Source organism: Zonotrichia albicollis, chromosome 15, assembly GCF_047830755.1.
Source record: "Zonotrichia albicollis isolate bZonAlb1 chromosome 15, bZonAlb1.hap1, whole genome shotgun sequence".
Lineage (NCBI taxonomy): Eukaryota > Metazoa > Chordata > Aves > Passeriformes > Passerellidae > Zonotrichia > Zonotrichia albicollis.
The window spans coordinates 15,689,350-15,703,574 of record NC_133833.1 but is presented as its reverse complement, the minus strand read 5'-3'; the positions used below and the strand labels follow the sequence as shown (position 1 = coordinate 15,703,574).

At 54.3% G+C, this 14,225-nt stretch overlaps 2 protein-coding genes across 2 annotated transcripts; both read right to left on the bottom strand.

Annotated features, from left to right (window-relative positions):
* Nucleotides 1–1,964: 1,964 nt before the first annotated feature.
* On the bottom strand, nucleotides 1,965–5,614 carry LOC106630039 (protocadherin alpha-13). Its single transcript, XM_014273759.3, has one exon. It carries the CDS (start codon nucleotides 5,463–5,465, stop codon nucleotides 2,730–2,732), a length of 2,736 nt encoding a protein of 911 aa, XP_014129234.3. The 5' UTR covers nucleotides 5,466–5,614; the 3' UTR covers nucleotides 1,965–2,729.
* Nucleotides 5,615–6,875: 1,261 nt separating this feature from the next.
* Nucleotides 6,876–12,849, bottom strand: LOC141730970 (protocadherin alpha-8-like). Its single transcript, XM_074552467.1, has 2 exons — nucleotides 10,333–12,849; nucleotides 6,876–6,899 (listed from the first exon to the last, which is right to left on the bottom strand). Exons 1-2 carry the CDS (start codon nucleotides 12,847–12,849, stop codon nucleotides 6,876–6,878), a joined length of 2,541 nt encoding a protein of 846 aa, XP_074408568.1.
* Nucleotides 12,850–14,225: the final 1,376 nt, after the last annotated feature.

Here is a 14,225-nt window from a genome sequence, read left to right as displayed (position 1 = left end):
ATGCTGAAGCCACAATTATTGGGATATCTGTGCATGGAGGCCTGGAAGAGTTCAAACAAATCAGGGAATTTTCTCATTCCAGAACTCAAACCTTTCACAGCCGAATATGACAACCCTCTAAAGACTTAAAAGAGCACCGGACAACCAGAGCTCCTGAGGACTCGTCATGTATCTCAATCCTTCCTGAATCACTTTCCTCTTGCATGTTCTCTATTCTTCTCTTCCTATCGGGAAGGCATCTGCTGCCTAGACAGCACACCAAGAACTTGGAATCTACAAGGCCCCACGCAAAATCTCTCACTCACCTTAGAATGATCCACTTGGCACACACTCAAATAAAAGCCATGAAAGCAACACCACAACAGCGTCACTAAGAACACTCCCTTCACCTCCTACACATCTGTTTGGTGAAATGAATGTTGGTCCCTCCTCCATTCCCGATTGCTGTCACCCACTCAGGCTGTGCCTGGAAGCATCAAACGGGAATGAGAGCAGGTAACAGCTGCTCTGCTGGTCCAATAGGGTGAATATTTTCCTGATTCAACAAAAAGATGCCACAACTGAACAGGAACTAAATTACAGCAGTCTCAACAACATCCACATTTGTTCTACGACTTACCTCTTCCAAACTGGTTCCTTCTTCAGAAAATAAATATTTCTGGGGCAGAAAAGCCCGTTTTAAAGGATAATTATGCTTAACATGATCAGTGTTTCTTGGGATGCTGGACAGAAATATATATCTTATGTTCCACAGAAACTAGACAACATGCAGTGTCCATTATGCACTTCTCTCCCAGGGGAAAAAGGAAACAGACCTGTAAGCTACAGAAATTCTCTCAAAGTAAACCTTAGAAGATAGAGATATGCATCCCCCACACTAATGGACAATGGCCCAAATATCTGCCACGTTGCCAATGAGAGACAGGAAATAAACACTACTACAAACAAACCCAGCAAAATAAAAACATTTGCAGTTTGATAGGGAAGAGAATGATAATAATAAAAAGAACTCCCATTCTCCTGTATTGGAATGCAACTTCTGGACACATCTTGGATACCAAGACCCATCTAGCAAGACAAAGAGCAGAGAGGCAATGAGGGAAAGATTCAGAGAAGTCTCCACAGCATGATCCAAATTCCAAAAGGTTCTCTTTGACCAACATCATTCCACACCAAACCCAAGTAATTAAAGACATACAGGGGAGATGTTTTCACTAAGAGCAATATCAGGAAGAACAAGAGTGCTCTAAGATATGCAGAACTTCTGGGTGTCCTGAGAGGACACCCAGGAAAGCAGCACTTTGTGGTGGAACCATTCCTGAAGTATTCTACTGTAATCCAATATTTTGCACCCTGGGGACTTGAAACTCCGCAATAAAATAGAAATTCTCCATTCCCTCCCACATTAAGTATTCAAATCCTCCCATTTCCCCATGCCTGCCACAAAGAATATAAAGACTGCTGCAAATGCATTCTGTGATTCTTTGAATTTTCCCACATGCCAGGATGCTTCGGGCCTATTCAGCAATTAAAAAACCAATCAAGTTCTTAAAGGTTCTGCAAATAGAGTAATGAAAAATACTGACATAGCCCCCACAAATCTTCTTTAAGAAAATTACACCAAATCTGAACCACAAGTCCAGTCACAATATTAACTGGGTGGAATAATTTCTACAATAGAAAACCAGAGTTGGGCTGCTCTGCAGATGTGGAGGATTGGTGTGTACATCCACTCAGGCTCACCACAATGAGCCATGTGTGATCACAGGACGCACCATCTCTACCCAGACTGACCATGCAAGAGTACAAGGGGAAGAAAAGCACAACAAGATTACACCCACCCCACTCAACTGCCCTTAAATATCATGTCTCAAGAGAAGCACAGATCCACCATGGCAAGAGCTGTGGAAGCTGCTATAGCTACTTGACAATCCACATGGAAACCAGTTTGTAGTGCCACCCTCCCACAACAACCCCCCAAAACAGCAGCAAAAATGTTCATCAGTCTGCATGTTACCAGCTGTTACCCAACACATTCCCATTTGTCAGGCAGCACAAGGAACTGTCTCAGATAGAGATATTCAGAACCTCAAAGGATTCCGTGGCCATTTCAATACCTTATATCATCTCAAGGTCCGAAAGGCCTCCAACATCACACCCTTGAATCTTGGGAAAGGATCCTCTTTGATGATCCTGCCTCCTGCTAGGCATGCTCCATTCCTCCCTTTCTAACATGAATTATGGAGAAAAAGGCATCATCTCACATCTCCTATTCCTTTCATCCTATTACATGGACCGTGATTTTACAGATTATTTCCAGTTCTCTAGGACAAGTCTTCCCACTGCTCCAGAATACCATGCCACTTTTCACAACGACTCTGTCGGACCAACCAAAATGGAGAAATTACACTCTACCGATTGAAAATACATTAGACCACAAGTCCAAATCGTCAGCTGTCCCTACAACTCTTGTAGAGCAAAATGACAAAGGATGAGGAGAGAGAGGAAACCACAGATGACACCGTCAAAGTCAGCACTCTGCAAAGGCAAAAAGGCAGCACACAGAGCCCGGGGTCTGTTACCAGCACAGCCTCCTTCTTTTGCACTCCTACACTAAACCTCAGAGAAAACATTACATACCAGACAGCAACAACACTATCTGCAAAAATGACTCCTTAGAAAATGACTTCCTTTTAGAGGAAAACAATTCATATCCACGCCAGGACACCTCAGCTGCGGACCATAACAGCACAGGGGTACAGCTCCACTTTTTTCACTAGCAAGCCTTCCCCTCCTACCATTAGGAGCTCTGGAATTCCGGCGGGACACTGCGACAGATGCAAAGGTGCCTTTGATTTCTTAAGCACCCGTGAAGCGCCCACAGCCCCTTGGCCACAGCAATTTAACCAAAGGAGCTGAAGAAAGAGAGAATAAGCAAGGTTGAGCAAAGCAATGCCACTGACCGTGTCGAGGAGAGCGGAGGGCTCCGGCTGCGTGTCCTTGGCTGCAGGAGCGGGCGGCGGCGGAGGGAAGTTGGGGCTGAAAACCATGAGGTCGCTCTTGGCAGCGCCGTCCGCCACGCACAGGCTGCGGCTGTGGCGCTGCGAGTACGACCAGCTGCCCACTTCGCTGGCGCACACGAGCGTCGTGGGCCCGGGCCCCGAGAGCACGGCCGCCCGCGGCGCCCAGCGCGACGCCCCGTACAGCACCACGGCCAGCAGGAAGAGGCTGGACACGGCGCAGATGGCCACCACCAGCCACACGTTGGTGGCCGCGCTCGCCGCCCCGGCCCCGAGCTCCACGCCCGCCGCCGAGCGCGACACCGCCGACAACGACGACGACGAAGATCCCGCGGCCAGCGCCGCCTCGGCGGCCTCGAGCAGCGACACGCTGAGCGTGGCCGTGGCCGAGCGCGCCGGCTCGCCGTGGTCGCGCACGACGATCAGCAGCCTCTGGCGAGGCCCGTCCGCCTCGTCCAGCGCCCGCGCCGTGCTCACCTCGCCGCTGTAGAGCCCCACGCGGAACGGGCCCTTGCCCCGCGGCTCCCACAGCTCGTAGCGCAGCCACGCGTTGTAGCCCGAGTCGGCGTCCACAGCGCGGATCTTGGCCACCACCTGGCCCGCGGGCGCGCCCCACGCCGCCCACGCCCACAGCGTGCCCGACTCCGAGCCCGCCCCCGCCAAAGCCGTCTCCGCCGCCGCCACGCCGCTCGCCTCCGCTGCCGAGCCCGCGGGCGGCAGCAGCGCCGGCGCGTTGTCGTTCTCGTCCAGCACGAACAGCTGCACCGTGGCGTTGCCGCTCAGCGGCGGCTCCCCCGCGTCCACCGCGCGCACCTCGAACTGCAGCACCTGCAGCTCCTCGTAGTCCAAGGGCTGCAGCGCCCACAGCCGCCCGCTCTCCGCGTCCACCGACACGTAGCTCGACGCCGGACGCCACCCGCTGCCACCAGACGACGAGAAGCCCGCGGCGCCGCCGCCCACGCCCACGCCGCCGTCCCACACCGAGTAGCTGACGCGCCCGTTGGCCGCCTCGTCCGGGTCCCGCGCCCACAGCCGCGCCAGCTCCGCGCCCGCCGCGTTGTTCTCCCGCGCCAGCACCGTGTACACGGCCTGCGCGAACAAGGGCGCGTTGTCGTTCACGTCCGACACCGGCACCCGCAGCCCGCGGCTGGCGCGCAGCGCCGGCGCCCCGCCGTCCTCCGCACGCACCTCCACCTCGTACTCCGACACCCGCTCCCGGTCCAGCGCCTCGCGCAGCACCAGCGAGTACGAGCCCGCGAACGTCGCCTCCAGACCGAACGGCGACGCCGGCCACACCCAGCACCGCACGCGACCGTTCTCCCCCGAGTCCCGGTCCGACACGCTCAGCAGGGCCACCACCGTCCCCAACGACGCGTCCTCGGGCACCGGCACCGACAGCGACGTCACCCACACCTCCGGCGCGTTGTCGTTCACGTCCACCACCTCCAGCACCACCTTGCAGTGACCCGACAGCGGGGGTGTTCCCTTATCTTTTGCTTCAATACGAAAATCAAATACACTGACTTCTTCGAAGTCCAGGGCTGCTGTAAGGAGAATTTCCCCAGTGTTCGGATTGACGGAAATGACATCTCGTCCACTCGGGGGAATAAAGTTCGTCACGGTATATGTCACCTCACTATTAAGTCCCTCGTCTGCATCCGTGGCATTCACTCTCGTCACCAGCGTCCCCACCTCAGCGCTCTCTAGCAGCTGCACTTTATACACAGACTGGTTGAACTGAGGCGCGTTGTCGTTTGCATCGTCCACCGAGATCACCAGCTCCATTGTCCCTGTCAGAGACGGCCGGCCCCCGTCAGTGGCTGTCAGCACCAACCGGTGCACGGGAATCATCTCGCGGTCCAGGGATTTCGTTAATACGAGTTCAGGCTCAATATTTCGCTCATTCGATTTTTGTAAATCCAGAGAGAAATGCTCGCTGGGGCTGAGTGTGTAGGTCAGCTGCGCGTTTGCTCCGATATCCGCATCCGACGCGCCCTCCAGCGGGAAACGAAACCCAGGAGGCGAGTTCTCCGATAAACTGAGGTTTTTCCGGGCGGCGGGGAAGACGGGGGCATTGTCGTTGATGTCGGTGACCTCCAGCTGCACATGGAAGACGCGCAGCGGCCGCTCCAGCAGCACCTCCAGGCGCAGCGCGCACGGCGCGCTCTTGCCGCACAGCTCCTCCCGGTCCAGCCGCGAGCTCACCACCAGCGCGCCGCTCGCCCCGCTCACCTCCACGCTCGCCCGCCGGCCCGGCGCCACCAGCCGCAGCCGCCGCGCCTCCGCCTCGCCCGCCTCCAGGCCCAGGTCCTGCGCCAGACGGCCCACCACCGTGCCGGCCTTGGCTTCCTCCGGCACCGAGTAGCGCACCTGCCCGCCCGACAGCGCCCAGGCCGCCTGCAGCACCAGCACCCGCACCACCGCCGCACAACAACGCTCGCCCATCCTTCCTGCCGCGCCGCCCGCCGCCGCCGCTCTGCCCGCCGGCCCCGGCCCGGGCCCCGCACGGCTCCCCGCCGCCGCCCGGACGCACCGGCTCTGCTGCCCGGCCCGAGCCGCCCCCCCGCGCTCACAGCCGGGCTCTCCGCCGCACCGGGGCGGAGCCGCCCACACGGACCCGTTCCTGAGCCTGCAGCGACACCGTGCGCTGCTCCGCCGCCTCACACGCTCTGTGACAGCGCCTGTGCCTCCGCTCCGTCATGGCCATCTCCTCTGCTGTTTCTTCCAACCATGATTCTCTTTATTATTCATGTTTTGTATCGCTCATTGTTTCCTTGCAAACAAGCTTTCATATCTTGTTCTTACTTCGTCTTTCTTACTTCATGTTTCTTTCTTCATTCAATTCCCTCTTTTTAATCCTTTCGTTTCCCTTTCTTCCTGTCAGTCTATTCTTCTTTCTCCTTCTCCATCTCCATTTCCTTTTTTCTCCTCTTCGTCATTGTCCTGCCGTTCCCCATTCCTTACTCCTTTTTTTTCCTCTTTCCATCCTCCACCATCTTTTACCCGCACTGGAAAAATCGTCAGTTGCCTCCAGCATCACAGCACTGACCATAGAACTCGGAGTCATCAGCGCCAGAGCCCAGTGCTGTGGCCATGATGGAGTTAATTCTGTACCAAGTCCAGCTACTGTTGGCCGAGGTAGGTGCGTTCTGGTCATCTGCTGTATGGTTGCTTCTATTTTTCTATGCTGTACCTCTCTCCCTTACTTTCCTTCTGGCTTTATTTTTACTTGCATAAGTTCCTTAATTTCTTTGAAATCTTCTTCTTACTTCCATTTCCTATTCCTTTTTGCCCTTCTGTTCTCTCTCTTTCCCTTCTCTTTCCTTGTTCTGTTTTTCTGCCTTTTCTTTCTTTCTTATCCCTGCCCTATTTTGCCCCCTACTCTTCTGATTCCACCTTGTTTATTCTTCTTTTTTTTCCTTGGCCAAAGTGTTTTCAATGTGCTCACAAAGAAAAATGTAAATGTCTTTGGAAAAAGTCCTCATTATTTTTTGACACTATTCCTTCAAGTCCATATTTAAATTTTTAATCTACTTAGTTTCTACTTCTTCTTCTTGTCTATTCTTCCTCTCTCTCTTCCTTTATATTTTTTTCTTTTCTCATTATTTGCACCTTTATATGGTTTTCGATATTTTCTGCTTCCATCCTTCTAACTTCTGTTCATTTTTTTCCTTCGAAAAATCTATTAAAGTTATCCACAGCACCCCTGCCACAAATCACATACATGCCCTTGGGCCACAGTTCTCATTTCCCTACCACCTCCTGTCCCTGTGGATAGGGAACAAGGAACAACATTTCTGCTTACCTCCCACCCACACACCTGCACACTCCCCTTTAGAACAAAGGCCACACTCTTCAGTCTCCGGTCTTCTCACGGACCTGCAACAGCACAGCAAGGCAGTCAGGTGGCAAAGAACAGCTCTGCTACATCAGAACAGCTTCCACCACCCTCTGACATGAAAGGCAGAGGAACAGCTGCTGAGACATCTAATGAAAGAGTCTCCTAAGATTCCAAACAACACTGACGAGTCTCTCATTCGGGAACACAAACCAATCACAGCCCAGCACAATGATTCACCAATGTCACAAAAGCACAATGACATCACAGTCGAGCAGTGCTCCTACACCTCTATGAAAAGCTCTTCTTCCTGACTCATGTTCCACCTCCAAATCCAACCCAAAGCCACAAATGTAACACCACCGCATGGCCACTGAGAATATCTGCTGCATGCCCAACCACATCTTCCCCAAAAAACGCATTAATGCCACTTCTCCATCTGTCCTTGCTTCCACGTGCTCACTCTGTGCCAGGCAGACACAGAAAAGGAATGAGAGCAGGCAGTGGTGCTCCAAACCCACAGGCATTTCAATCCAGGCAACATTCTGTCGATCCAATATCAAGATACCACAGCTGAACAGGAACCAAAGTACATATACCTCTCACACACAGCTTCTTCAGGTACAAGCAACTCACCTGTAGCATTGCTGGTTGCTTTTTCAGGAAAAGAAATGCCAGGACCAGGAGTGTTGGTTTAAAGGGACTGGGTCCCTTGATGTTTACCAGCAATTTCCTGTCCCCAGCAAGACCAAGACCAGAGAAATAACCAAGATAATGTTCCAAGAAGGCTGGCATGATACAAATTTGAAAAACATTCCACACAAAATACAATCATTATTAGGCATGTATGGCAGGTAATGTCACATCAGTAATGTCACAGGGAACAAGAGAGCACAAGAATATGCAGAACTACTGGAGGTCCTGACATGATCCCAGGGGTGTAGCCCTATGCACATGGGCTTTTTCTTGAGGTTTGCTGCTTATATTCTTTATCCTATGCCATGTGAAATGAGACATGGGATATGACATAGATTGTGTTCTACCCAGTATCCACATTTTCCTTAGGCAAAACTCTTCTCCACTCAAACTCACCCTCCCCACCTCATGGGTCCAGGCCCTATTTAGTGCCACATGCAGGATCACAGCCAAAATATCAAACATTGCTAGAACCCAGCAATATGACCCAGCTGTAAACTCTGCTCTGCGTGTGATTCAATTCTTCGTACATCCTCACCTTCCCTCATGATTGGCATGGAGAACATACTGAGGGCTGCAAAGCCACACAGCAGCTGGCGGGCTCTCCCCGGCTGCCTGTTCACCACCAGTGCTTTGCTCCTTTTCAGCAATCTCAGGTAGAAACACCGCAAAGCCTCATTTAGAGTTCACGAAGATTCTGTGATTAGAATTGTGACAGCTCTGATCCCAATCCACACATCTTTCTATCATCAAGAGAACCACAGCAAATACCAAACCACAAAAGCAATCCCAAGGTCAGCTGGGTTGGAGAATCTGTAGCACATGAAACCAGAGCTGGGCTGTAGTGCAGGTTTGTACCTGGAAATACCAGAAGAAGCCCCATGTGACATCAGGACAAATCATCTCTCCTGAAGCCACCTGTGCAGTGCACAAGTAGGGGAAGTTGAGCACTTAAAGATTTCAGCCTCATTGTGTGTTCTTATAAATCTCACCTGAGGAGGAATAAGGAACCATCATGGCAACACCAAAGTCTGTGAAAACGACTATAAATGCCCATCACTACACCAGGACAGCAGCCTGAAATGTTCCCCTTCCACAACAACATTTCTGAAACAAGCAGCTCATCAGACAACCTTGGGCACTCTCCATCTCACCAGCTCTTACCAACACATGGCCTACACCAGGCAGGCAGCAGCACAGGGGCCTGCCTCTGATGAAAGATACTGAGAACTTCAAAGGAACATTTGTGAGCATTTCAGTATCACACAATGCCTCATGATCAGGAAGGTGTCCTACTCCAGACCCTTAGGGCCTGGGAAATGTCCTTGGCAAGAGCATTCTCTTCCATCCTGCCTCACACTTTCCTTTAGGACATCCTCCACTCACCACTCTGAGATGTGTTCTCATGACAAACATACAATCTCATGCTCTTTTCTTGTCATGACCTGTGGCCTTCCCATGGATTTTCTGCCTCCTCAAAGCCATTCTTTCCAACTTCTCAAGGTCACCGTCCAGATAAAGAAATGGCCAGACCCTACACAGTTGTCACAGACCACAGCTGCCCTTCCTATCTTAAGGCTCAACATGTTTTTTGCTTATTCTTCTCAGCAATGACAGCACCATAATAAACTCAGGGATGGCACCATCTGTGCAGTTTACAGCAGAACCTTTGATGATGACATTTCATGTTTTGTAATGCTTCAGCTATCTTAGATCAAAACACAGACCTGGGAGCAAAACTCTTTCTAAAGGCGATATTGGAACAACTCTACATGGTGATGCCATCCATGTCATGCTCTGAGAAATATCCAAAATATTGGTGAGAACACCAGTGTAACACATGATAGTTAATGTGTAGGAGGGTGTTATTTGAGACTTGTTGGGGGGAATGGTGGCTCTTTAATTTTTTGGGGTTGTTGCGTTGTTTCTTCAATACAGAAAAGATTTCCAGGGATTTTGAAATGATGTCACCGTTGACGCAAAGTTTGAAAGAACATCAAAACAAGCCAGTGTATTTCATGCTGTTTCTTAGCCAGAATCACATATCCACCACCTAGGGAACAGGTGCAGAAAATAACTTTCTTCCTTGTTACAGTTTCCTTGAGCCATACTCCTTTGGCCCTACACATTACACTATTAATGAAAGCAACGTAATACATAGAAAAAAATCATGGAAACATGGAAATATTAAAAACATCTTCCCTGCTTTCTTAATGAGCCTGGTGGTAGAAGGAAAATGGAGAATTTTTGTCTATGAAAATACAATTGTCACCTTGCATCAGACAATCCCGTGAGCAGAATTAGAGGAGGAAAACAGTTTTCCATAAGAAACCAGACTAATACCAGCATGGTCAAAAGATACCAAAGAAAATAAGGTAACAAATGGCGCCTGGGGCCTGCAAATATTTCAACCTATATATTTTTTGACCCTAAAGCAAGCTCGGATGGAAATGCTAAAGACAACCAGGCAAGATTGTTTCCAAAACTGACGCCTTGGGGCACCTCTCATCAAAAGCAGTAGCGATTTAATTCTAGAACAGAATAGTTTATATACAGAGGAGCAAACTGCAGCCGCAGACGATAACGGCTCTGGGTGCGGCAATAATTCTATATTCCCCCTAAGGGAAGATCAAAAGATGCCTATTGATATCCTTAAGCACCCGTCAAGAACTCATCGCCCCCGGCCCGTGGGAACGGAGCCTGGATTCCCGCAGGACCAGCACACCTGGAGGGACAGAAGGGTTGGGTAGGGGAGAGAGACAAGGTATTGCCACTGACCGTATCGAGGAGAACGGAGGGCTCCGGCTGCGTGTCCTTGGCTGCAGGAGCGGGCGGCGGCGGAGGGAAGTTGGGGCTGAAAACCATGAGGTCGCTCTTGGCAGCGCCGTCCGCCACGCACAGGCTGCGGCTGTGGCGCTGCGAGTACGACCAGCTGCCCACTTCGCTGGCGCACACGAGCGTCGTGGGCCCGGGCCCCGAGAGCACGGCCGCCCGCGGCGCCCAGCGCGACGCCCCGTACAGCACCACGGCCAGCAGGAAGAGGCTGGACACAGCGCAGATGGCCACCACCAGCCACACGTTGGTGGCCGCGCTCGCCGCCCCGGCCCCGAGCTCCACGCCCGCCGCCGAGCGCGACACCGCCGACAACGACGACGACGAAGATCCCGCGGCCAGCGCCGCCTCGGCGGCCTCGAGCAGCGACACGCTGAGCGTGGCCGTGGCCGAGCGCGCCGGCTCGCCGTGGTCGCGCACGACGATCAGCAGCCTCTGGCGAGGCCCGTCCGCCTCGTCCAGCGCCCGCGCCGTGCTCACCTCGCCGCTGTAGAGCCCCACGCGGAACGGGCCCTTGCCCCGCGGCTCCCACAGCTCGTAGCGCAGCCACGCGTTGTAGCCCGAGTCGGCGTCCACGGCGCGGATCTTGGCCACCACCTGGCCCGCGGGCGCGCCCCACGCCGCCCACGCCCACAGCGTGCCCGACTCCGAGCCCGCCCCCGCCAGCGCCAAAGCCGCCTCCGCCGCCGCCGCCGCCGCGCCGCCCGCCTCCGCTGCCAAGCCCGCGGGCGGCAGCAGCGCCGGCGCGTTGTCGTTCTCGTCCAGCACGAACAGCTGCACCGTGGCGTTGCCGCTCAGCGGCGGCTCCCCCGCGTCCACCGCGCGCACCTCGAACTGCAGCACCTGCAGCTCCTCGTAGTCCAAGGGCTGCAGCGCCCACAGCCGCCCGCTCTCCGCGTCCACCGACACGTAGCTCGACGCCGGACGCCATCCGCTACCACCAGACGACGAGCCCGCGGCGCCGCCGCCGCCCACGCCCACGCCGCCGTCCCACACCGAGTAGCTGACGCGCCCGTTGGCCGCCTCGTCCGGGTCCCGCGCCCACAGCCGCGCCAGCTCCGCGCCCGCCGCGTTGTTCTCCCGCGCCAGCACCGTGTACACGGCCTGCGCGAACAAGGGCGCGTTGTCGTTCACGTCCGACACCGGCACCCGCAGCCCGCGGCTGGCGCGCAGCGCCGGCGCCCCGCCGTCCTCCGCACGCACCTCCACCTCGTACTCCGACACCCGCTCCCGGTCCAGCGCCTCGCGCAGCACCAGCGAGTACGAGCCCGCGAACGTCGCCTCCAGACCGAACGGCGACGCCGGCCACACCCAGCACCGCACGCGACCGTTCTCCCCCGAGTCCCGGTCCGACACGCTCAGCAGGGCCACCACCGTCCCCAACGACGCGTCCTCGGGCACCGGCACCGACAGCGACGTCACCCACACCTCCGGCGCGTTGTCGTTCACGTCCAATACCTCCAGCACCACCTTGCAGTGGCCGGAGAGTGGGGCTGTCCCCTTATCTGTGGCGTCCACTTGCAGGCGATAGAGACTAACATCCTCAAAATCTAAATCATCCGTAAGACGGATGTCTCCGCTATTTCTGTCAATTCCGAAAATGTTTCTTCCATCCTGCGGGGAGAGAATCTGGAGTGAATAGGAGATATTACTGTTCGCCCCCTCATCCAGATCCGTGGCATTTAGTCTGATCACCAAAGTACCGCGTTCTGCATTTTCTGGCAGCTGCACTTTATACACAGACTGGTTGAACTGGGGCGCGTTGTCGTTCACATCCAGCACAGAGATCACCAGTTCCAATGTCCCCGTTAGAGACGGCCGGCCCCCGTCAGTCGCCATCAGCACCAACCGGTGCACGGGAATCGTCTCGCGGTCCAGAGATTTCCTCAGCACCAGGAATAAGGACTCACCGTCCTCCTCCGTTTTTTGTAAATCCAGAGAGAAATGCTCGTTCGGACTGAGTGTGTAGGTGAGCTGCGCGTTCGCTCCGATATCCGCATCCGACGCGCCCTCCAGCGGGAAACGAGACCCCGGCAGAGTGGTCCATTCCGCGATGCTGAGGTTTTTCCGGGCGGCGGGGAAGACGGGGGCATTGTCGTTGATGTCGGTGACCTCCAGCTGCACATGGAAGACGCGCAGCGGCCGCTCCAGCAGCACCTCCAGGCGCAGCGCGCACGGCGCGCTCTTGCCGCACAGCTCCTCCCGGTCCAGCCGCGAGCTCACCACCAGCGCGCCGCTCGCCCCGCTCACCTCCACGCTCGCCCGCCGGCCCGGCGCCACCAGCCGCAGCCGCCGCGCCTCCGCCTCGCCCGCCTCCAGGCCCAGGTCCTGCGCCAGACGGCCCACCACCGTGCCGGCCTTGGCTTCCTCCGGCACCGAGTAGCGCACCTGCCCGCCCGACAGCGCCCAGGCCGCCTGCAGCACCAGCACCCGCACCACCGCCGCACAACAACGCTCGCCCATCCTTCCTGCCGCGCCGCCCGCCGCCGCCGCTCTGCCTGCCGGCCCCGGCCCGGGCCCCGCACGGCTCCCCGCCGCCGCCCGGACGCACCGGCTCTGCTGCCCGGCCCGAGCCGCCCCCCCCGCGCTCACAGCCGGGCTCTCCGCCGCACCGGGGCGGAGCCGCCCACACGGACCCGTTCCTGAGCCTGCAGCGACACCGTGCGCTGCTCCGCCGCCTCACACGCTCCGCGACTGCGCCTGTGCCTCCGCTCCGTCTTGGCCATCTCCTTTGCTGTTTCTTCCTGCCCTGGTCGAATATCTTTCTCTCTTTCTTTGTCTCTTTTTTCTTTCCTTCTTCTTTCTTTCTTTCTTTTTTTGCCTTATCTTCCTTCCTTAGCCTTCTCTTGTTTCTTAGTTTTCTCTTCTTGGTTTTTTTCTTTGTTTTTTACTTCCCTTTCTTCTTTCTTCTCCTTGTTCTCTTTTTCATCCTTACCTTGTCACGCCCTATCGTTTACTCCCCTTTCCCTTCTTTTCATTCCCTTTCTCTTTCCTACCCTTGCTAGTCGATCGTTGGTCGCCTCCGGCACCTCTGTGGGCATCATCAATTAGGAGCAGTCAGCACTAATTACAGACACCAGCGCCAGATGCGGTGCTCTCCGCCAGCCGGACCTTTTTAGGCACCAGCTCCATTCTACCATTCCACATCTAGAGGTAATTTCGGTGCGTGTTGGTCATCTCGTCTGCTTTTCTCTGTCCTTTCTTCTTCACTGATTTACAGCTCTGTATTCCTTCTTAGTTTTCTCCTTCAGTCCTGTATTATTCGGCCATGTATTTGGTGCACTCCTGTAATGTAATTTATGGTTTCATCCTCTTTTCTTTTCTTTGCAATCTTTTTTGCCTCCTTTTTTTTTTTCCTTTCTCACCTCCCTTTCTTTCTGTGTGCAGTGATACCGTCAATGACATGTCACTAAAATAGTTTATGGTTTCTTCTGTTCTCTCTTTTTCCATTTATTTCTTCATCATTCTCTGCTTCTCCTGTATTTTTCTGCATTATTTCTTCCTTCTTTCTCTTCTTTGTCATAGTCTTCTCTTCCCTCAATTCCTTCTCTTCTTCTCTTTTTGCCTCTCCTTTGTCTCCTTAACCAAGTAATTTTTCATATAATTACATCACTCTCGATATGGACTGCAAACATGTCTTTTGGCAAGAGTCCCCTTCCTCTTTCCTGCCGACTTTCATCTCTCCAGATGAGGAACAAACTTCCTGCTTTTCTGCAATTTATGCAAGACAGACAGACTGTCCCTTCTCCATCGCTTCCCCCACCTTCTGGAAGACGGACACACTCCTGAATCCCTTATCTCAATGAAGAAAATCCACCTCCCTCTGACAGAGCAGCCCA

What these genes read in the sequence shown, in the direction of transcription:
- LOC106630039 (XM_014273759.3), bottom strand. Translation starts at nt 5,465, where the DNA reads ATGGGCGAGCGTTGTTGTGCGGCGGTGGTGCGGGTGCTGGTGCTGCAG.
- LOC141730970 (XM_074552467.1), bottom strand. Translation starts at nt 12,849, where the DNA reads ATGGGCGAGCGTTGTTGTGCGGCGGTGGTGCGGGTGCTGGTGCTGCAG. An exon ending in CCTCCGTTCTCCTCGATACG is followed by an intron (nt 6,900 to 10,332) that starts GTCAGTGGCAAT and finishes GTGCTGTTGCAG; the next exon opens with GTCCGTGAGAAGACCGGAGA.